At 43.2% G+C, this 24549-nt stretch overlaps 1 protein-coding gene across 2 annotated transcripts in view; it reads right to left on the bottom strand.

The window, feature by feature from the left end:
- The window catches only part of Epas1 (endothelial PAS domain protein 1), an 89646-nt gene extending 69514 nt beyond the window's left edge, over positions 1-20132 (bottom strand). The window contains exon 1 of one of the 2 annotated variants that reach the window (XM_013017968.1): positions 19566-20132. In XM_013017968.1, coding sequence (XP_012873422.1) covers positions 19566-19591 — 26 coding nt within the window. In that variant the 5' untranslated portion in view covers positions 19592-20132. The remainder of the gene's footprint in view (positions 1-19565) is intronic. The other variant, XM_013017967.1, reaches the window with a different exon arrangement.
- Positions 20133-24549: the final 4417 nt, after the last annotated feature.

Below are 24549 nucleotides of genomic sequence, written 5' to 3'. Positions count from 1 at the left end.
ATGGAGAGTTAACTCTGGCTCTCCAGCATGTTCTCCCAGTGACCTCAAAATCCCCATCCTCCCTTCCATTAATGAAGGTTTGCTTCGACCTTTCCATTAGGCCACAAACTACTTTTTAAAAAGCCATTTATCAAATTAACACTGAGGACTGCAAAAGTCATCTGCAAGCACCGTGCACTTCTCCACGTAGGAGTTGCTATGCCAACAGCTGCTGCATGCTCATTGTACAGACCTATCGATTTTAACCAAGTCCTGTTTCATAATTCTCAGGACCAATTCAGTCGTTGTGGTTCCTTCTTAGTTCTGAAACATGCACACGTGGTTAAGACCCCAACAAAATCAAGTCATTGTCAAGTAAAAAGAACAATTACCAAATTAACTTGCTGAATGTCTACACATCAAAACCTGAAAATCAGCTATGCACTAGTAGCTCATGCTTATAATCCTAGCTACCCAGGTGGCTGAGATCTGAAGATTGTGGTTCAAGGCCAGCAGAGGCAGGAAAGTCTGTGAGACTCTTATCTCCAATAAACTACTCAGAAAAGGCCAGAAGTGGCGCTGTGACTCAAGTGGTAGAATGCTACCTCAAGCATAGAGAGGCTCAGGGTCAGAGCCCAAATCCTGAGTTAAAGCCCGAGGACTGACAAGAAACAAAAAACAAAAACAAAAAAAGCTCTGAAAAGCAAAGATTCTTATTTTTCTCTAACTCTTACTTCTATGTCATCCCTCAAGAAAATAGACTCAAGGAATTTGATATAAGAACAATCTGGCCAATAATTCTAGAAAAAAGGAGTTCAAGGTGAATAAGTTGAAGGACAGATGATAGTTATGCATATTCTTATGATCTACTGAGCAGTTGCCTAGAAGAAAACTATAAACTAAATGAACTAAAATCATTGTAGTTTATTATTGCCAATCTTCTTTTTTTGAAATTTTTGTTTAAAAAAGATTCCTGAGAGCATTAAAATGAATGTATTTAAACAGTGGTTTGAAGGATAGGAGAATGCAGTCATAATATTCAAAGTATATATGAGAAAGTGAAACTAGGAAAATTGAGGAGAAGGGTAGGGTTAGGAGAGGAGGGCAGAATGATGCAGGGGGTGACATTGACAAAAGATGCATTGTACTCATAAACATGTTGAATTGAAACCCCTTTATACAACTACTTAGAGATAATAGAAATAAATAAACGACTAGCAGTATTGTCCTTTTTGTTTTAGGCAACAAACTCTGAAACAAATGGCTTAACAAAACAATTTGTCATAACTCAAAGTAAACCTTATGAAATCTCATGATCACCAACTGCAAACATTATCCCTGGCCTCTTACTAAAACTGTGGGCAAAACAAAATCAAGGAAATACTTAAACCAGTGAATTGAATGGAAGAAAACAGGTAAATGCTGTAGTCACCTGGGTCCAAAAATGACCAGCAATCATCGTTACATTGAAATGTACTGTAAATTGACTACTCTTTCAGCAGTGGAAGAACAAAATCTAATCAAAGCCCTAAAAAGTACACAGCTTTCTGGGATGAGACAGAAACACTATATAGATACCATCTTTTCCATATTCTAGCATCAACCAAACATGAATGATTCTGAATATAGATGCTCTGATGTTGTCATGAAAACACTACTATGTAAACAAATGGCACTTCTTTAAAGATATGGATGTGTTACAAAATTTCAGGATACTAACCAACTAAAAGTTTAAATGGAGCTTCTTTGACATCTTAGGCATAGTAAATCCACCACAGAAAAACTTGTTCTACCAGCTAGTGGCTCTCCTTGCTCAAAGTATACACATGGGCCATACTAGGATATCATTTTACCCAAAGTGAGACCCGGCCCAGCCCTAGGAGCTGTCATCATTGTAGCCTACTCCTATGTAATCATGTGAATTATCCTAAGCTTAGTAAAAGGTCTATATGGGCATCTAACCTTTTATTGTGTAGTTATTTCTGGGATACCTGAGCTAACAAATTGGACTGAAATATAGGAAAGATGCTGCTTTCCAAGTTTGAAAATAATCTTTATGCTGGCTATTGCTCGTTTTAGGAGCCCAGACATGTCAGTGAATGGCAGTTTACATGTATAAGTAGGACTTAACACAGCTATTTTATTAAATCTATGATAATAATAGAGATCTGATACAGTGCTACATTGAAAGTACACTGTCTTGTGCATACAGCATGATCATACTCAATATCAAAAAAGTTCATCAAATAGAATAAAGTATAGTAATCCACATGCTAACAGTGGTTATCTTGGGATGGTAGAAGTTTGGTGCTTCTTATTATCTTCATGCTTTTTTAAAATAGGGAATATGTATATATTTTTTAAAAAACAGAAGAAAACAATTTAGCTACTTTAAAAATAATTTTCCAGGAGAGACGATTTACAGAGTTGAGTGAATACACACAGGATTTAGGTCTTCCTAAATCCCTTCTTTGTAAAAATCTTCCTCAGAACAATTTGAGGGATCCATCCCCAGCTGTCCTCAATCCCCAGGGCCCAGAGCACCTGTGGGTGACATTGGAACATCCCATCCTCCCTCCACATCCTGCTCTCCATCCAGCAACGTCAGTGAGCTGCCCCTGTGCTGGGGCCAGCCATTCAAGAGGCAAGGAAATATTATGCAAGAGCACAGGAAGTCAGAGGAGACAGGATTCTGGGCAGGCCTGGCAAGGAGTCTGTGTGAACTCCAGCGAACAAGCGGACTTTGCTCAGTGGGGCTGAAGCCAACAGAAAGCCTTCCCAGGGCAGCAAAGGAGAGCCGTCCACTTCATGTCTCTGGCCAGTGGGTGGCCATCCAGAACTTGATGTACCTGATATAAGGCAGATAAACCCAAGTCCCAATATTTCTACTTCTTTGGCTCAAGTTCAAGGTGACTCCCCAACACTTTTGCACTGTGACTCACCTCTGTCCCACAGCACAACCCTTCCAGTACAATATGATTTCATTCAGCAATTTCAAGCCTGTTTCTCTTTATGCCACTGGCTTTCTTGCCTAGTTCTCTTCTCCTTGCCTCAGGTCGAAGAACACAGTACTTTTCAGGTTTCATGTATCAATCATCACATGTCACCACCAGCCCCGAGCACCGCAGGTCCATGTATATACGAATCATAATAGTAATAACCCTATCTTGTAGTCATTTTTGAAGTTCTAATTCAATTGTTGTGGCAGACATTATAGCAGTTATTTGACAGATGTGGAAACTGAGGCTCTGCAGGACGACATGATGGTGTCAGAACTGTACTTCAGTCTCCCAGTCCACATGTTCTCCCTTACCTCAGAATCCTGGATAAGGAGATAGAGACATTGCCCCCCTCTTGGTAACACAGATGTCCCTTTTCCAGTTTCCCACTTCTGTTGTACTTCAGAAAACTTCCAGCGTTAATAGAGGGTGGGAGTTACAGGGAAGTGGATCAGCTTCCTCAAACCCCAACCAATCCCCTTTAACTTCCTACCTTCCTTCCCTGAGGGGGAACATGGAGGCAGAAGTCAAGGCCAGGCCCATTGAAAATATACTTCCTAGTGAAAATATACTTCCTAGAACTGTGAAGGGGATCATCGAGCCTATTGCCACCTATTAGTTTCTTTTGAAGATGAAGAAATTGAGGCCTAGAATTGTCATCTGGCTGATGAATGCTTGCTTTTCCCATTCACCAGGCCACAGGAATTCACTGAACATGCAACATATCTTCCCAAGAAGTAAGGACCTTATTTTGAGAGAGGAGGTATAGCCAAGGCAAGAAAGAAATAGGGCTGTGGTCCTAACCTTCTACTTTCATTTGCTTCTGTGGAAAAGCAGGAAGTGGTGTTTGAATACACAGAACCTGCTGCAGAGGGTCAGCACCCACCCATTGCTGCTCCTGGCCTGACAATTACTAATTGTGGTAAGAACAGTGGCATTCCCCTGGGACTCTGTTGTGCATTTCCAGACGCCACCACCAACACACAATGGCCCCTACTCCTCCAGTGTAAACACTGCCAAATAAGACAAACAATAACATCACCACAACAGAAAAACAAGGTGCCAAGAGAGACAGCATGGATCTGTGCTGAAATGCTGGGGCTAAGAGTTTCTTCACATAGGCACTGCCAGTCCCTGGCTTGGTGATCACTTTTTCATGCCTCAATTGTTCTATGTATATGATGAAAATGACAACTACTTTATTCTACATAAAGAACTTTGGAAAGAGCTGGGAAGAGTGGTACATGTCAGTTATCTAAACACTGGGAAAGTAGAGGCAAGAGAATATTCCAGTGTTCAAGACTAGCCTGAACATACATGAATTTGTGTAGTGAGTTTCAGGCCTCTGTTTCAAAACAAACAGAGGAGCTTTAGAAAAAAAATTAAGCACTGAATAAATCTAAGAAATGATAATGTTGGGAGCAAAGGTCTAGCAACTAGATAACTATTTCACTGGAAGAATATTTAAGAAGCAGCTGATCATGTAGGCACTACCCTAAACACTAAGGGTAAGGTGGTAGACAAGGCATGCATGGTTCCTGTCTTCATTGGGCTTAGAACTTGGGGAGGGGATAAGTGAACATGTAAATGACCACTTGTGGGAAGTGTTGTTTCAAGAAGTAAAAGAACAGGGATGGCCTTTAACTAAGGAAGGCCAGGAAATGCTCCCTTTAGGAGGTGATATTTAAGCTGAGACCTAAGGCCAAAGTCAACTGGCCAGCCTCCTGGGTGTGGCTGAAGGAAGCCTAGACATACGCAGTATAGGTCTGAGGTCAACACTAAGTGATCTGCCAGGCTTATGCACCCAAAGCCTCATTCTCACTTCTAGTAACCCAAGAGGACAAGATATCTCCCAGGGGTCCATTCATATTTACCTCTGTCTCAAGGCTGTCTTTTGCAAGCCTACATTCTCATAAGGTGCAAAGCAACAAGTAGGGCCTGAGCATTTATGGTACTGACAGCCCAGGAAAGCTAGAGGTTAGGTGTGCTATGCTGAAAGAATCATCATTCTTGACAGTTCACAGTTGACTCGCTCTCCCTCCCTCTTCCCAGGTGAGGGAGAATAACCACACAAATCAGAGTGTTTCTGAGATGTGTCAGAGTGCTGGAAGTTTCCTCAGTGCCTTAGTGTTATATTTCCTCACTTCCAAGATATGGGCAAGAATATCACTCAGACTCTAAAATCATAATTGCTAAGAGTCCATGATTTTTCAGACTCCAGGACACTGGAAAGGTCAGCTGGAGGGACATTTACAGGCCTGGGAGCCCAGAGTCTCCTTTAGATCTCCCAAGAGTCCTTTCCAACTGCAGTCACATCACTTCAAGAGGCAATAATGTGCCTAATGATTATATTGCTGTTTGTTAATAATAATGTCTTGAAGTTTTGTACTTTATACATTTCAAAGTTCTTTCTATTGATATGCTTACAGAATTATACAAATACATATATGTGTATATATACATACTATATATATATGTATATATATGGTTTTATTGAAATTCTAGCTGGATTTTGAGAAATCAGCAAGCGTGTCTAATTCTCATTTAGGAATGGGGAACATACAAAGAAGTGCAATCTACCCCAGATCACACCTATCAGAAAAAGATCTAGAAGTCTTTTGAGAGCCTCTCTGAACTTCATAGGGGAGCGGGCTTTACCAGAGATACAGAAACAAAAGACAGTCCCTAAGAGGAAACAAAAGATGGTCCCTAAGAGCATCTATAATCTGCTTGGCAAGACAAAAGCTAAGAAACACAGAACCCTTGTGGTCATATTGACACTAAATTTGGAGGCAAAAGAATTCAAGTGGGTGAAACCTTGTCACTCTCCAAAATAAACACTGGCCCTGAAGATCTAACTCTAGGAGAATTAAGTTGTCATCACTGTCCTTATAATATTTGTGCCCATATTAGGAGATACAGGTGGCCCAATACCATAAGGCATCTGCTGATCTAGATGGAAAACTTTTTTCAAATATGCTCAAGAGAGGGTTCAAGACAAAAGAATCCATGTTCAGACACTCAGACTCCTTCCTGCCTGGGTCTTCTGGTTCCTGGGATTTCCCATGGTCTTGAGCTGGCTGGTGAACACCAGTGTCACACCACCTTCAGATATGTCCAGATCCCAGCATCTTGCTGACCAACATGGGGCAGAACCTTCTTTTGAGGAGTGCAACAGAGGAAAGGCAGAATTACTCCAAAGGATTTCTTAGTTTAATAAAGAACAGGAAATTAACACAAAGGGAAAGAAGCAAATCCATTCATAGGTTTCACACGTATCTAGCCACCAATGAACTTAGTAAAGACATTATCCTCTTTCCTTCCTCATTCCTTCCAGGAACTATACAAGTTACATGCTAGACTCACATTTCCAGCCACGGTAAAAATTTGAACAAACACCCTTGTCTGGTGGGGGGGGGGGGCGCTTATACCTTCCTGAGGCAGCTTCCTAGGGAATGTGCCCCGCCTAATCACCTCTCTCTGGGTCTGCCCAGCTCGCTACAGTTCTCTAGTACCTATAGTCCCTCTTTGGCTTGACAACCTTGGAAGAGGAAGATTCCTTTCCTCTTAGGCTATAGAAGACCCTCTCTGGGATCAGCCACAATGGTTACAAAAGTAGACATTTACATGACTTCTCAGCAAACCTGTGATCCAATCATTCCTGCCTGGGCTATGCAGTAGTTTCCTAATTCTACAACCATTTTGCTGATCACTGGTTTGTATGTTGGGGGCGGGGAGTGAGGATAGAAAAGAATTATGAGTTGAGACATGTAGTTGTCATCCTGAGGTTAAATTCCAAGCCAAGAGCTTTCAGGAGCAAGAGCCTCCTTTGCAGTACCATTGGACAGGGAAAGCTAATAATGAGACTTGGATGAGACATGCTGGCCTCTACTATCCCTAGAGTGGGATCTTGTCCAGTGATTTGCGATCTCTAGCCAACTCCTGGCCTACAAGTGTTCAGCTATGACCTTAAGTGCTTCTAGATTCTTCCAGGGGAAAGGTTACATCTGTGGGGCGATGGGGGGGGAAAGGAGGAGGGGAGGAGAGAGCCCCAGCTGCCCTACTCAGGTGACACCAGAAAGATGATTCCATTTTTTACTCTTCTGGCAGCATCAGCCCCAGAACACTGGAGCTAGGATTTAGGGAATCATGTGGCTATGTAATAGGAAAAGAGAAGGTCAGGGGACAGATTGGTCACAACATTCTGAACAGGGCATGTGATGAACAGTTATTGGCAGAGAATGACAAAAGGAATGATCTTACGTCAAAATGGTCAACTCCCTCCACATGGTGGGTGTTGATGGGATATCCTATCTTTCTATTATGAGAAAGTATAAGGAGGGATAGAATCAAGACACCAATCAGACAAAAGCTTTATTGTCAGAACAAGAACATGGGGAGAAGGGTCATTGACATTTTGTGGTATAGCAAGCTGTTCCTCAAAATTTCCACACTGTACCCTAAGAGGTTCATATATGATGTGTTCATGATCCTGTGGGGGTGATAAAGGCCAAAAAGAAATATATAACATAGTAACTTGGGTACTTTCTCTTGGCGTCCTAAGGGCTATGAATGTGCCTTTGAGGTGAGTATTATGAAGGACAATTATGGCTTACTTCAACCACTACTGGGTCCTCACACTGAAACCAAGCTTGTGGTTAAAAGGATAATGCAAATGCCCTGAGTAGCTCTTTGTGCCTTAAAAGAGGCAGGCCTTGCTCCTGTGGCACCAAGGTAGCCCACATATTCCATTACACATGACTTAGAGAGGCCTGTCCCTATACCTTTTAGGACCAGCCCAGACCTGGTCCTTCTCTCTCATGTGTTTAACAATGTACCAGAGTCAGCTATGAAAACTGCTTACCATCCTTGTCCTGTATACTTGAGTCCTCCTCCCTTACCATTCCACTCATCCCATTCACCTCCATAGAAATGTCCCATAGCCATATGCCTTTTCAAACTCCAGCTAAACTTAGATCTTAATGCTTCTCTGTTAAACCTCCCTCTAATCTATGCCAATCATCTTCTTTTCAAACTAGTCACAATTCCTACCAGTATTCTGCTGTTGACTTAATACATATCTAACTACATACTTCCTAACAAGATGACAACATCTTTAAAAATGCAGGAAGGACACCCATAAACATAAACCATCTTACATTGCTTTAAAACAGGCGTGAGAAACATTCAGCCCGAAGGCCATAGATAGCCCATGAAATCATTTGGCACATGATAGGATATCCATGATTCTCATTGGCTTTTGTCTACTCTCCATGGCCCATCTTGACTGTATTAAAATTTTTTGTATGGCCCATGAATGATGTTATCAATACCTGAATGGCCACTGGCAGAATAAAGTTTCAAAACCCCTGGGCGGCAAATCATTCTAGGATACCCAGAGTGTACAGCCTATATAATGCTACCTTATGATCTCTCTTGAGTTGGTAGATGACCTACAACCAACCCATAAGGCCAGAATCCCCATTAGCCTCACTCACCACATACATGGTTGAGTATCCTATGAGGACAGGTTAAATTAGTCTGAGCCAAGGTTTCTGCCTGTACTAAGCTGTAAGCTCCCAAAGTTCCTAACAGAATTAGTCTACAAACAACTAACAAGTGTCTAAATATAGATGGACTTCTGTTCTGGGGGCCATGGGAAGAAAGCACAGACAATGACAGCTAAGTCCCAGTTCCTCAAGGACTTACTGCCTCATTGATCATCAAGGATAGATCATGTATCTGCTCAAAAACAAGTATAAAGGCATATAAGTAATATAGTCTGAAGACCAAATACATTCAGGGTTAAACAATGTATAGTGAATCATGTAAAACTTCCCAGGGAAGCTGCTCTCTGAATGTAGGTAACTCCTTACCTACCTGGCAACTTTTTAACTTTGAGATTAAGCTGGAATATTTTGTCATTTAGCTGACACTTGCCTTAGTATGATACTTGCCTTAAGTGATACATTCTTGGTGTGAAGCAGTGACACAGTAGCCTGATCCTCGCCTTTGATATGAAATCCTGTTAACCTGTGATCTCACTAGTTTTTTTTTTCTTTTTTGGGGAAAAGAGTGATGCGTTTTCAGGCTTTCCAAGTTACTCAATCAACAAAGCAATCCCATGACTTTCTTTTTAAAGCATAGCATTATATCAGAGCAAAACAATCCATGGCATTATAAGAACACATCAGAAAATTAGACATTCCTAGGAGGCAGACAACCCTAGGCTACAGGATGAGATGCGGATGGGAAAAGGGAGGAGGAAGGGTGAGAGGAAGAGAAAAGAGGAGAAAGGAAGAAAAAGGAGAAGGAAGAAAAAGAAAACAATTAGACATTCTTTGATATTCTTTGAAAGTCAAGTGCAAATAAAATGTCATTAGATAACAAGGAAATATAATCAGATTATTTGGAAAACATGATCAAGAGCTGGTAATGAACAGAGTAGCAAGTGCTAGTGTGGAAATCTCTGTGGGATTCTGTGGAAGTTGGAGAGCTTAAGCCAATACCAGGACAGTGTAAGGTATCTAGGTAAGAGAGGTAAAGTATCTATAGTATGGATTAGTGTGAGGGAACAGGGATGAGTATGTGACACTGCCTTTGGGATAGAGAGAGGAGAGTTGTGACTCTGGAACTCAAGAGGTTAAGTTCGATGGTAGTGAACAGGTGAGAGAGCTGGGTGGGCTTTATTTTGCTAGTGAGGCTGTCACTGCTATGTAGGCTGCCCTTGGGGAAGAAAATTAGGTCAAGGCCTAATGTCTCTATTCAGGCTCTGAACACCTAATCTTTGGAGTTCCTTCAGAGATGAAACACCCAAGTCCACAAAAGAACTCCTTCCCCCCCCCCCACAATGAAGATTTTTAATACCCCTGACAGAACAGAAAGCAGATTAAAGCAGGCAGTACCTGCATCATGAAAACCTCTTCTAAGAGGCTGGGTAATCTGTGTTGGCTGCCAGAATACTTCCAAGGGAAGTAATTTCCATGGAATCATGATTTCCAGAAGATTTCAGAGTAGGGACCAGAGAGTAGACCAGAATTTCCCTGATTTCGTGACCATCACAAAGTACTCCACCAATGGGAGGGGCACATCAGATGAGCCCAGACATGAAGGCATCAAGAAAGCTAAGTGTAGTGATGACAAAAAAAAAAAAAAGTCAAAAAGAGATGCAGAGAAAGGCCGTGGCTCTCATGCTCCACCCACCATTAATTCCCCATAAGTCCAGAGTATAGAATAAAAGAAAGACTAGAGCTGAAAGATAATCTGGTAACATTTATAGAAGCTCCCTTGTCACCAGTGAAATGTGACCTTCATACTTTCCTTATCTTAATATCTAGGTAAACATTTGTTGTGCAAGCACACAAATAAAGGTTCTAAAGGTGAAATGTGGTGTGTCTGGTAACACCACAGTGCTCCAAACCCAGGACCAAGAAAGCCCTTTTGGCTTTGCACATGCCTTCTTTCTCTCTTTACCCTGGGCACCAAAATTAGCTCCATCGACCTCAGCCAGTGCTGGAGTGAATGCTACCATTCTAAAATAGCATCTGAGAACTCTTAGAGAGAAATGCAAGGGTGCAGCGGTTTATAGAAACTTACTGAGCAAGCAATTTCACCAGACTGAAATGAGCATTTTCAGGATTTATTCTGGAATCTTTAAAGTGAACCATACTCTTCTAGCTCCCTGACTCCCCCTAGATGGCAGCTTTTATATATTCTGACTTAGTCTATTAAACCTGATTATTCAGAAAACATTGTAGAGGTCATGTGTTCACAAAATATTACAGAGGTCACAGGTTCCTAAAAGTGTATTCCATACTTCAACACTCAAACTTAATTTACAAATTTGCACAGTCTTATTATTTCTAGACTTCTAAAAACATCATTTATCCCATTTCAAATTAAAAAAATTATTTTGAAACAAGCAGCTTCTCACAGCATAATTTTCTGTTGTTTCCACATGGAATGCATAAACAAAGCCAAGAATTTTTTTTCTGTGTGCTTAAAGGCACTCTTTCCTGCAACTGTGTATGACGTATTTTTCCAGAACAATCTTTCTCAACACTCCAAAGTGCTTCAGCAACAGGAAGTCATAAAGGTAGGAAGGAGGCCTGTAAATATTTGCTGTAATTACTCATTAGTAATGAGAAGAGTTAGCACTGCTGTTTGAGTCACTCCTTTGAGCTTTTGGCCCATTAGCTCATAATAGGGGCTTAAGGTGGTACACACAGGGGCAGAGCCTCATTCTGGTACCTGAGTCCCCTTCTAGGTTCTGCTTCATATAGTTGGCTTCTTCTAACAATTCCATTTTCCAAAATGCATGATGAAATTATGTGTTGCCTTTTTTTCCCTATCCCCAAACTACAGGCAATCAGGGCAAACTTCATATATGAAATTTTTTATCATGTATATTTGTTGATAGTAACACAACACCAAGAGATATGGAGAAAACATCATCTGGTTAGACACATGGCACAGTGGTGTAAATTATTCTTACAAAAAATAAGCATAATATTTTTAGAGGACTTATAAAACACTCAACTTTCTCAAAGTAAACCCTTTTATTCATAGCAAACTACTGATTTTCAGTAATATAGGCTGATATAAGGAGACTAAAAAGAAGTAACTAACACTCTTTCAGGGCTGATTAGCCTCCAAGAATACTAGTTTTGTGGTGGCCAATATAGAAGTAGGGTTAACCTCCAACATCATAGTCATGAGGACAGCATTAATGGATCCATTTCTGCACCCACATGTTTGATTGTACAGCCTAGCCAGAAAAAATCACTAATCTGCAATGAGTACAGAACTTATCACTCTCATTTAATATATTTTTTATTGGGAGGTATCAAAGGGTAGAGGGGAAGCAATAAATAACTGGGAACATAAGAAGAGATTTCTAATAATCTATTTCCATGGCTTTGTGGAACTTAGACAATTCCAGGTGTTGATATTATTGAAAGAATAAACATACAGAGTTGGAGAACAGATTAATAGTAGTAGCCAGGTAGAGGAGGAGGCACAAGTCTATAAAGAGGACCCCACAATAACCCTCATGGAGATGGGGCCTCAGTTTCTTGATTTCAGGGAATAGAAAATTCTGCACATCCCATGTGCATGTAATCTCACACTCGTACACACACCTGTACACCTACACACCCATCCACCCACAAACAAGTTTGTGTAATCCTGGTGAAAACTAAACAATCTTGTGAAATGTTTTAATATCAAGTTTCTGGGTTTTTTAAAATAATTATGTAAGTTATTACCACTCAGGAAAATAAGTGAAGGGTACAAATTTCCTTACAAATTTTTTCAACTTCTTGTGAATTCACAATGATTTCAAAATAAAAAGTTAAAGAGAGAGAAGAAAATTCCAGATATGAACGTGTCAAATAAGTATTTTTAATCCAGTCATTTTCCTCACTGACAAGCCACTTTTTAACTAATTTTTCTAAGTAAGAAAAAAATATGCTTCGTGCAGTCATTATCTGATATAGAAATTACTCAGAACTTTAAAACTGAAGAAACTTTCTAAGTCAAGGGGGAAAAATGTGCTTCCTGAGAACACGTGAAGGTGCTTCTGGTAGGTGACAACATACAATAGGAGTTTTGCTGATGTACCAGTGGACCCTGGAAACAGCCTAAGGCAGTCAAGCAAACCAGAATTTCTTGAGAGATTAGAAAAAAGGGCCACTTAGAATCAGATGACATTCTGGTCATTGCCATACCTGTCTCTTTGACTCCAGGGATCTCAAAGAGCCCCAATACCAACATTTTTCTCAGCTTCATACTTTTGGATCCGTTGGAGGAATAGACAACTACCATCAAATTATATACAACCTCTACTTGACTACTACAGATGTTGCTAGCCAGTGACACAAAATCTCAGACTTCCACCACACTTAAGGTGATTGGCAATTGACAAAATGGCTGACTTCTCTTTCCATTATGATAAGTGTCAAGGCAATTATGGTTTACAAGAAAATCTCCAAAAGCCCTCCAGGTTCTCAGCTCAGAGGCCCACAGTACATGGTAGTGAAAGCCTGAGGCTTACCAGAGAAAACGCTCTATAAATATGCAAAATAAAATTACAACAGCCATAGTTGTTTTTTATCCCCCCATCCTTTCTTTCCTTCCTGTGCTTGCAATTTCAAAAGATCAAAAGAGCTAGAGGAAGTCCTGTGCATCTTGATTTGTAGATGATTCTTCAGAAGCCACAGAGGAAGAGCTCCTAACAGGTCCTCTCTCACAATGGAGTCTGAAGGCTAAGTAATTATTGAAGTCTTGCCACTAGTAAAAGGTGGGTGGTGAAAAGCTTTGAACTTTTAGGGGCAGCAGAGAACCACCTCCTGTCCAACTTGAGGAAAAATCTATAAAAAATAAGAAATGCTAGGAGTTCCAAGTCTTCAGATCTTTAATCTCTGTCTTTGTGTGAGATTTGATACAAGTGATGAATCACTAAAGAGAAAAGTCATTATAATAATTATAAACACAATAACAAAAGCAGTTATCATTTATAGAGTACTTACCACATTTAAACATGATATTAAGTGCTTTATAGGCCTCTTAAGTAAGGCAAGGAGGCATGGGGCAGAAGGTAAGACTATGGACTTTTGGAGATACTTTGCCCACACTGAGTCTCAGCTTTGCCATGCTACCTATGACCTTAGCCAGTAACCTTGCTACACTTCAGCTTTCCCATCAGTGAAGCAGGGATAATAACAGAGCTTATATTACATGGTTGTTATAAGGATTAAAAGACTTAATCCATATAAAGTTCTAAGGATTGAGCTGGCACAAAAGACTAATTGTTCAGGTTTGTGTTTGTTTTGTCTTTTTGGGGGACTGAGAATCGAACCTAGCATGTTGTGCTTGATAGGCAAGCGCTTTGCCACTGAGCTACATCCCAGCCTATCAGGTTTTGTTTTGCTCTCTTGAATGTACGATTTCTACTAAGGATATATACCTTTTAGGGCATAGAAGGTCCTCCAAATAACTTTTTGAGAATAATGGAAAATGTGAGTATATATTTGTTTTCATGGGCACATTAATAAGCATTAACCAAATGAATCACACCAGAATTATCCCTCTGAAGGACACTTGGCTCTCCTTGCTTCCATTACTGAGGACACACAAGCAAGCAGGTCAACTGGGCACTGGTAAAGTTAAGTTGCACACAAAATCTTCACTAGTTGTATACACCAACCTCCTGTTCATCCTTCCAGACCGGGAGAGACACTGAGAGTGAAATGCTGGGGTGGTCCAAGACCTCAACAGAAAGATCTTGAAATGTTAAGACAGTTACCAAATGAGGCATTTAAGAGCAAGTTGCTTGTTCCAGATCTGAAAGGCTGAGCTGAACAGATCTTGTTTAGAAAAAAATTACTTATACTCATAATACTTCACTCACAATTTCAGAGATTTTCAACCATGCATGGAAATCATTTACAAAAGTCCTTCTTTCTTTTGTCTTTTCTTTTTGGTACTGGGATCAAACCCAGGACTTTGCTTTGCCACTGAACTACATCCCAGCCTTTTTTCTTTCTTTCTTTTTTTTAGGGCCCAGACTGGGACTTGGTACTTGATGCTTTTGCTCATTGGCTAGCATACTACCAACTGAGCCATAACTCTAACCCTAGGTTTGGTTATTTCTTTCCTTCTTCTTCTTTTTTTTTTTTTTTTGCCCCTTACTCCTTCCTTAAGAAGTCATGGTTATCTCTATTGTTAACCTCAATGGAACACAAAATTTACCTCAGCCCCTATAATTTATGGAGTTCTACAAGCATTTCTCCCAGATTGCTCCTTACCCAAAGCAAGTGTTGAAAGTACACAGTCAATTTAGGTAGCTTTTCTGTCTATGGTGTTGAAGTTCACCATAGAGAATATCCTTGATCTATGTTTTCTTTACCCTCATTAGTCCCAAACTCTAACTTTTCCAGTATTCCTTCTCTAGGAGTGGTCTTTAAACTAGTCTTTGGTCCTACCCTGTGCAATTCTAGGGACCTTATGAGCCGGATCCCCTAATCCCCACAATTCTCTTAAATTATTAAGTATGTGCGTGTGTGTTTATTAAATACTTAAATACAATTCAGTGCTTCCTATCTTCAGCTTCAAAATATTTGATCTTTCCAGAAAAGACAGATAAAAATATTTGATGCCTCCAGAAAAGTTGCCAGCTTATATTTTCATGAGCTTTCTTTTATGCCCTTCATAGATTTCCCCAGACTAAGCAACTTCAAAGTTAACATAGCCCCTATTTTCTAGGCTTCCCTTCACATCATTTTTTTTCTACATTGGAAGTAGGTATTCAACACACTGATTTATATCTTAGTGCAAAAACCACTGTGAGAATAGAGATCATGAGACTAGGGGTGGGAGTAAGGATAAAGGTTTGGAGGCCCTGAGAACAGATATTGCTAACTGCATAATATTGGTAAAAAGCCAGGCCTGTTATATACTGTCAATCTGTACTAAAAAGCCAAAGTTTAAAAAATAGGCTAAAATGAATAAGAAAATAATCAAGTTGGTATAGGACAGAACTTGAGAAAATACTAAAACACAAAAACAGCTACTGAATAAAAAAGAGTTCCTGAAAACTGAAAAAGCCTAAATTTTAAGATAAAATTAATTACAGCAAGTATTTGCAAATACATTGGACTAAAGTCCTAGAATTCTAAAAATTATCTAATTGGTTTCTTCTATTTCTAAGCATTTTACAGAGTAGATTCCTAGAAAGTTTAGAATCACCTTACAAATTCAGAGATAGACACAGAGGGATAAAGAAATTGATTGCATTCTAAGTAAATTAGACTGGTTTAGTTTTGTGATTTTTCATTTCTTGTGAAAATGCCAACTCACCCCATACAAGAAGCAATCAAATAGCTATGGGAATGTTTTCTACTTTATGAAGCAATCTCTGTGGAGAAGCATTCCTGACTTTAGTTTTAATAAAGTCTACACAGAAATAGATATTTCTTCTAACTGAAATAAAAGGACATTAAAACAACATGTTTTTACTTCCCAGAGTTTACAAATACTGAAACCAGCATCAATGGCTCTTTCCTTTTCCCCCCTCTTCCTTTCTCTGTTTCTTTTCGCTCCAGCTCTTTCTTTGGCATAAAGAAAACAGTACCACTCTGGCTACAGCCTGAGTCTCCCATAATTATCTTGAAAAGCAAATCTTTCTACAAGTTTCCCAGGCATGAAGGTGGTGGTGGGTTGCACTGATCATTTGAAAATCATCCTTACTGTGTAGAGATATTTAAGTGCTGGGAGTTGTCTTATGAACAAACACACTAATTGAAAATAATGAGCAAGGATCATGATTCTTATCAGCACTAATTTTCCTTGTGATTAGACAAATTGTTTTACCTTCTCTGGGTCTTATCCAGAAAGAGAAAATATTTGACTAGATTGTTTCCTTGATCCCTTATAACATAATCTTATAGTCTCTATCAGTAACAGTTAACAAATTTGAAGCCACAGTGTTCTTTTGAATTCCATGAAAGTGGTAAGAATTAGTAATATATTACACCGTTTGCACCAACCCCCTTTAAAAGTGATGTCAAATGTTGAAGGAATATTTATAAAAATATGTGTCAATTGTCTAGCAATATGTTTCCTTAAGAATTGAAAAAGAAAAGGCCTCTCATTGATTTCAACAGAGGAACGACTAAGTCCAGCTGGCGTGAGAAGAGAAAAGTAGTTTGGAAACTTCTAGTACAAGTGTCTCCAATTCCACCTCCATCTTCCATCATTGTCCCTGCTCTAAGTAATATAAACATTCCTGAAAGGTGTTCAGACCTAAGTTGGCCTTTAGGATTGGACTTTGATACCCGATTATCCAAGAATCACACATTCACCTTAACTACTTTGTAAATCCCCATGCTGCTCAAGAATGTCCATACTTAGCTCTGCCTAGCATTGAAACCTGAGGGGTTAAGGAGGCATCTACCAAAACTCAAGATCTTCCTTTTTTTTTTTTTTTGTCTACCAAGTCATGCTAGACAGCCAGGATTTTTCTTAACATAACCATGCACATATTAATGTTTTGGAACAAAATAATCTGGCTTACTTCTCGAGGGGTTACTGCTAGAATGAACAAAAATGTGTTTGTGAGCTGTAAGCTTTAGGGAAGAAATGGCTCAGAATCAGAAGGAATACAAACCTTTAACAATCAGTGGTCAGAATTAGCAGAAAGTCCCCTTGGAATTTGTGAGACACCCAGAGAAACTTTCAGTGAATTTGTTTACAAATTTTAATTACATCTTGGCCTCTCTGAAGCCAGAAAATGTGCCTGAAGCAAAAAAGTAAATGAAACTGGGCACTGGTGGCTCATACCTGTAATCCTTGCTACTCAAGAGGTGGAGATCTCAGGACTGTAGTTCAAAGCCAGACAGAAGAAAAAAAGTTCTTAAGACTCTTATCTCCAAATAACCAGCAAAAAGACAGAAGTTGAGGTGTGGCTCAAGTGGTAGAATACCAGCCTTAAAGGGAAAAGCTAAAGGAGAGCATCCTGGTACTGAGATCAAGGCCCTGGCACTTAAAAAAATAGTAAATGAGTTTAAAAACCAGATTAATTTAACAATAATTGTTCAACCTCTAATAGGCCCCTGGATAGTAAGAGGCACACTGTTTGTCCTATCGTTCTGCGGTGCAAAACCCCAGGCAGGTCACAGAGTGTGAGGCTAGAAGCTCAGCGGCCAGTAGAGTGCTGCAATACACCCAGCGGCCTCCTCCTAGGGCTTTAGCTGTTAAAGCCAACAATCTTTACCAATAATTTGAAATCTTAGTATGCAACTTTCTTCCCATTCCCCCTTGGTCTCCCCCATCTCTCTGCCAGCCCCTCTACCAAGGAAAAACACTAGCCCAATGTTTCAAACCATTTTCTCCTTGCTCCCAAGTTTCTTTAGAGTATGAACATACATAATAGCAGAGGACCCAGGACCAAGGCTCACAGGAGAAGCTGACACTTCACACATTTGTCAAGATTACCATCAGATCCCACCTTCATCATTGCAAAATTCGCCCACAGGCATCACCGGTGTAAAATGTACAGTAAATTTGTCTGTCGCTCGGGAGCCCACCAGAGCTCAGGGTACTTTCCGAGGAACTGTGTATAACTTTGTTGTTTGTTGTTTACAAAATGCACTGGTATTTTGCTTGTTTCACTGCGCACAAAGGACGCAGGACCTCGGAGCTGCTCCTAGAATTTAGGGGTGCATGGGCTGTGGACTCCAGGGCTCCCTTACCAGCCTGAGGCCTGGGGAGGCATCCCACGCAACAATGTAATGAAGTTGAGGCTGAACCACTGCCAGGACAGGGAGCCTGGCTCAATCCCCTCCCCCATGCGATCTGGGAGTGAAGGGCCAGGGCTCAGGGCCAGGACGGCAGCGATTCGCTCCGGTTTATCAAATCCTTATCGGTGCTCCGAGGTGGGAGCTGCCGCTTTCCACCCGAGGATACACTGTTTCTGGCGCGGGTCCCGAAGTGGCAGTCCGAACAAGAGCAAATCAGCTCGGGTCCGGGAACCTTGCAAAGCCAGTCAGTCCCTTCCAAGCTTCATGGACGCTCACCACCTCACAGCCACCCAGCCCCGGGTTCTCCAGGGGCGCAGACCAGTTCCAAGCCGCGCGTTTCATTCTGGGTACCAGCAGGCCACTCCTGCCGCGTCGCCGCGGAGCCACGGACTGGAAAGCACCAGGCCACGGGGGTAGAACGAGTAGAAGGAGGAGTGGAGGGGGTCCGATGTGAGCCAGGACACATTTGACGGAAACGAGACCAGACCCAAGAGCGGAGTGCTCCCCACCCCCGCGCTCCCAGAGACTTGGGCCGCGCCGCCCGACCCGGAGAGGGCGGGAGGGCAGCGGGAGGGCAATAAAGGTTGGCCGGAGTTGCCTCTCACCCAGTGCCCAAAGGCTCGTGAGGGCGGGCAGGCAGGTCGTGGCTGCCCTTCTCTGTCCTCTCGGGAGTCAGGCACCCGGGGACGCCCTCCCCGCACACTACGACGACACCTGCCCCCACAGGGCAATCCAGGTCACTACCCACTCTCCAGCGATGTCAAAGTGCGGGGTGAGGGAAGGGGGGCTGTAGAGCTAGCGCTTGCGTGAAGCTGGAGTGGGGGGTGCCCTCTGCCGCGCCCCGGCCCCTTTGGCTCCTTCCGCCCGGGTGCCAGCTTGGGCTCAGCGGGCCCGCACCAAAGCGGATTTGAAAGGACCCGGGGGGTTCGGAGCAAGGGAAAAAGAGGCGTGGCTGCTGCCCCGACTGGTGGGAGCTGAGAAAGTCGAGGGCATCAACTCAGAAACACTTGAACCTGCCGGCGACGGTGGGTAACCAGGTGCCCAGGAACGGCGCACTCGGGAGCCCCCACCCCGCCTGGACGCGCGGGTTCGCGACTCCTTCCGGCCACGGTTCTCGGGTGCCACTCCTCGAACGTGAACCAACAACCTGCTTGCGCTCTCTCCCTTCAAAACCCTCCAGTCCGATCCTCCCCTCCATCCAGACCCCCGCCTCTCCCAACGCTCCCAGGGCCCGCCGGGTCAGCGCGGCCAGGGCCTCCCGCTCCCGCTTCCCGGCCGGCCGCCTTACCTTTTCTTCTCGTTGTCAGCTGTCATTGTGGCGGAGGCTCTCGGAGACGCCCAGCCAAGCACCTGGGCTCCGCGGCCGGCCGCGCGCAAGCTGCCTTCGCTCCCGGAGGCCCGCGCCGGGGATGAAAAGTCCTTAAACGCGCACAGATCCAAATGCCCCGCACCGTCAGGTGGAAGTGTGCGGGGCGGGCGGCTGCGGCCCGGCGCGGGGGCGGGGGCGGGAGAGGTGGCGGGGAGGAACCTGCACGCGGAGGCGGGGCCGGGACGGGACGGGCGGGAGGCTGTCCGCCGCGACCCGGGCGGCGAGCGGGGCTCCGAGTTTCTTCCTTTCTTCTTCCTTTGTGGTGGTTGTTTTCCTCCCCCGGAACAAAAGTCACTTTCCTTGAGTTTTCAACCCCCGAAGCGGCTCCCAGGACGCGGGTTGGAAGGAGTCCGGAGCCGAGCGGCTGCTGAGAGGACCATACAGTCTCAGGACACTGCCGAGGATTGTACGGCCGCCTCAGGAGAGCTGGGGCGGAGCGCGGCGGCGGACGCCGGAGCTGTGCAGCTGACCGCTCCCGAATGTCCGGCACCCGCAGCTACCGTCCCACTTTAAAAACTCTGGTGGCCCATGCGGGGGAGGGCGCGAGTGGGAGGGCGCGAGGGGCGCGGGCGCAGGGGGCGGGGACGGGGGCGGGAAGCGCGCCGGAGGGCCCCGCCCCTCCATAAGCCCCGCCCCCTCCCGCGTCCGGGCTTCCCACTGCGCCTGAGCCAATGGGAAGGCGCGGTCGGAGCCGCTGCCCGCCCCTGGCACGCCCCCGCCACGCCCCCTTGCCCCCGCGCTGGCCACTTTGGGACGCCTCGGCCCGGCCTCCTCCCTCAGCTGGTCAGCGAGTTGTTGTTGTTGAGGTCGGCGGGGTGACGGGTATAGGGTGGACTTTAGTGCTGGGGAGGCGCGACTAGTTGGGGTCTAGTCCCGCGGCTCTGGGGAGCGGGGTTTCGGGAGTGCGCCCCCGCGCCCACGTCCTGACACCCACGCCATGCCCTTGGGGCGAGGGCAGCCGCGCGGAGGCCGAGGGTCCGGTGCGCGGCTAGGCCTCTCGAGAGTCTCTGCTCGGTGCCGCGGCGTTCCCGCGTCCCTGGGCCCGCCACGCAGCCCTTCCGGCTGGGTGTAACTAATCCTGAGGTCCCAGGGGGCCGCGCTCCGGACCTGGGCGACGCGCTCTTCGCAGTGGAACGCTGCTGACCTTGCCATCCCAGAGGTCTGGGAGAAAGTTCAATGCTAATGAGCTAGAGCCCAGCCTGCCCCGCCCTTTCCCAACTGGTTCCCAGGGTCGTTTGCGAGTTGTGTTAGGCTGGAATTGGGGAGACATCTGTCCTGCTGCCTCCTGTTCTCAACACCCCTTCAGCACCCACGCCGTTCTCCAGCAAGCCCAGAACTGGATTTGGTTCCCTCATGTGTGTGATCTTGGGGTGAGAAGTGGCAGAATGCTCTCAAGACATTGGAGCTGGAGCCAGCCCTCTGTCTCCAAGCTCCTAGAAACGCCAAGAAGTCAAGCTCCGGAAAATCGTGGACCTAAGCGCTCTTGCAGTCAGTTGGAACACGGGGATTTTCGACCAGTGGCTTTGAAGGTGTCTGTCACCTATGCGGTATGCATGTCAGCCCAGCTGTTCCATCGTCCCAGTCCCCATGTACCTGACCTTACGTGATCCAGCAGGGAAACTTCAGGAAAGGAGGGGGCCCTTAATGTTTGAGTCTTGGAAAAGGAACCATAGGTTTCACAAGTGTGAATTGAAGAGTAAACAAGAGCAGAAAATTGAACTGTCCTGAGATTCAAAAACCTATAGTCTTTCACCACATTATATATTAGAATAATATGCAGAAATGATGTAAGAGGTTTGTTTTAGCATATAATAATAAAATAAGCACATACTCTTCCTCTCCAAGTACACAGGAAGGGTGATAGGGATGCTTTTGAAGAACCTTGGGACATAGACTAGGAAGAGGGGAAAACCAAGACTAGTGAGAGGGGAAAACCAATAAAGAGCTGGACCGACTCATTAACCCATTTGTTTTTAGAACCACTGAACAGCATATATACAAACTTAGAAATCAAGCAGCACGTCTAACAAACTCAAAGACTGCACATTTTTCTCTAGAAAGTTGGTAGGTAATGTCCTACTTCACTTCTCCAATCAGCTAATCCTGTTGGACACATTTCTTTACCTTAAGGAGGTTCAACTGTGTTTACCAAGGGAAAAAAGCTTATTTAGTTAATACGCTTAATAAAGTGTATTAACTAAATAAGCTTTATTAACTAAAAGCTTATTTACTTCACTTGGGACAAAACCCAAGCACTTTAGTAACTTCAAGGTGTCTAAAGTTGTTCTTCATCAGAATGCCTGAGGCCCAGGCCATGCTTGGCAGGTCCCAAAGCAACATGTCTAAGACATATAGAACACATTTTAGCAAGGTTAGAAGTTAACTTTGGGGGCCATCCTTTAAAAAGAGGAAAGATAGGGGATGGAGATGCCTCACGTGTGTGAGGTTCATGGAAAACACACACACAAAAGGAAGAGTAAGGGATCATTGAACAATGCCTTAACCACAATAGCATAGCTTCTTCCCCACTGCCTCTTTCTAATTGGGATTTTATGAGTGGAAGATCTCCAGTCTAAGATAAACAATGCAACAGATTTTGTGGAAATCCCAACAGATAGCTTTGAAGGCTGGGACTTTGGCAGTGCATGAGAGAGTAAAGCAAAAGCCCTGTATAATATCTCAAGGGATTACACCTGGCCTTGTTTAGAAAAGAGCCATGGACGCAATGATCTCTGAAAAGTTCTTCTAGGATTCAGTTCAACAGTTTTTGCAAGAAGGAACTGAGAGTGTGAACCAGATGCAGGCTGTCTTTAATTTTTAGAAGTTGTGTGGAATTAAAGGAGGTATATTTTTGAAAGTTAATGGCAGGTGAAGGTGCCAGAGTTGTTTGTCTGGCTTACAGGGGTGTCTCTAGAGAAGCTGATGTTAGGGCACCCATAAGCAAAGCTCCTCAGCTGCTTAAAATGGGAGCACATTGTTCATCCATCGCTGGTTCTGTCTGTCTCCCAACTTCCTGCTGCACTGCTTAGGAACAAAGACTGTGGAAGCCTGGAATATTTAATTAACAAGGACAAGATTGGATCTGTAGCTCCCTCTCTTCTTTGTAAAGTATCCCATTAGAAAGATGAGCTTGAAATAAGAGATTAATTTACAAATTTGGTAGAGGGCAAGCACTTGTGATGAACAGGTAGGCAGGAGAAAGATGACTTCAGGAGTCCTACCAAAGTAACAGGTGGTTCAAAAGTGGCTAGAAATCATGTTGGAACAGGTGAGACTTAGCAAAAGAGATCTATGGCTACATTAGTACTTAGCACCTTTCAGTGGATCATCACAATAGCTGTTATGAAGAGGTGAGAAAAGGCCCTGGGTCTCAGAGTCATGGATGATACCCAGTGTTCTTAAAGTGCATTTGTTCCTGTCCTGTGCATACATTATCTCATATAATACCCATCTAACCCTCATTTGTTTATATTTAGTTGATTTCAGAGGGAGAGAGCATGGAAGACAGGGAATTGAGATGGAAGGAATGGCCATCTGACAGGCCTTCGCTCCTTCTCCAATTGAAAAGTTTTCCCTTCTTGCGTGGTACTGCATTCAAACAAAGCCAACCTGTCATTTTATGACTTTGTATAATCTATCCTCCCTGTCACTGAAAGCCAGGATCTAAAAGCTATACACCCTGTGTTTGGCTTCAGGCCAAACAAACAGATAATTTTATAATCACATCTACTGTTAAGCACTATACCTATTGGCCCCACAAATCCAGAATTTGTTATCTTTCAAAAAGAGTTCTGTGATTTTATTGAAGGGGATGCTTTTTTTTCTATTGGAATGTGCTTCCCAATAACAACCCCAGCTTCCCCATCCCTTACACCTGGATTACCAATAACTTTGAGGTTAATGTGCTCCATTGCTAGGTCAAAAGATGAGATTGAAATGATAAGAGATCTTTTGGTTTATATCCTTGTCATTGGCCTATGACCACTCTGCTCTGTTGCCTCAAGAAACGCATAAAGTGTCAATTTGGTGAAGGAGAACCCTAAGGATTCCCTTCCTTCTAAAAGGACACAGCCCAGTTGGACATATACTACATTTCCCAGGTTTATTCCCTGCTTAAGATTTCTGACACCAACAGGCAAGGCATTCACCCCCCCAACTTTTTAACGGAGAAAATATGATTAATATTTTTCATAATGAAAACTGAGAACAAAATCATACTTTATACAAACGTGTGGCAAAAATTTGGTAGTGGTAGGCTGCAATGGGTTGAGAAAATGAGTGACAAGCAGAAAAATCTGCAGTCCCAGTCATATCCAGGTTTAGGAACCAGAAAAACTAAGGCTCTACTGTCCAGGTTTCCAGGTTGATGGATGTAACCTCTAAGGCAAATATATATATATATATATATATATATATATATATATATATATATATATATATATATATATATATCACTCAAGTAAGAGGAATGGTGGATAGGAAGGAAATGTCAGCCCCCTCCTTCAAAAATGGCATCAACAGAAATGAACTATAACTGAAAATTATAACACAGGTCCTCAAGCAGCTCTGTCCTGAAGCCTAGATGACCAAGAATGGCATAGAATGGAGGGACCAAAGACATCCTCCCTACCCACTGGAGTGGCTTTGCCCTATAGCAGGGCATTAAAAGGGAACTCTTCTACCTCCATTTTAACTGAGCTTCCAAGACAATGGGTACTAACTACCCCTATTACCAAAATGAAAGGCGCAAGAAAGAGCTTTTTTGAAAATGGTTTTTGGAAGCTTTTTCTACTGTTCATCTCAAACGGAGTATGATTTGACACAGAGGAGGACTAGCAATTGGATTTCTATAACAGAATTGTCAACATCATGGATCCTCCCCTTCCTACAACATAAAGGGAAG

The sequence above is a fragment of the Dipodomys ordii genome, unplaced genomic scaffold, assembly GCF_000151885.1.
Source record: "Dipodomys ordii isolate 6190 unplaced genomic scaffold, Dord_2.0 Scaffold37, whole genome shotgun sequence".
Classification (NCBI taxonomy): Eukaryota; Metazoa; Chordata; class Mammalia; order Rodentia; family Heteromyidae; genus Dipodomys; species Dipodomys ordii.
The sequence above is the reverse complement of the archived record's forward strand: the minus strand, read 5'-3'. Positions and strand labels throughout refer to the sequence as shown.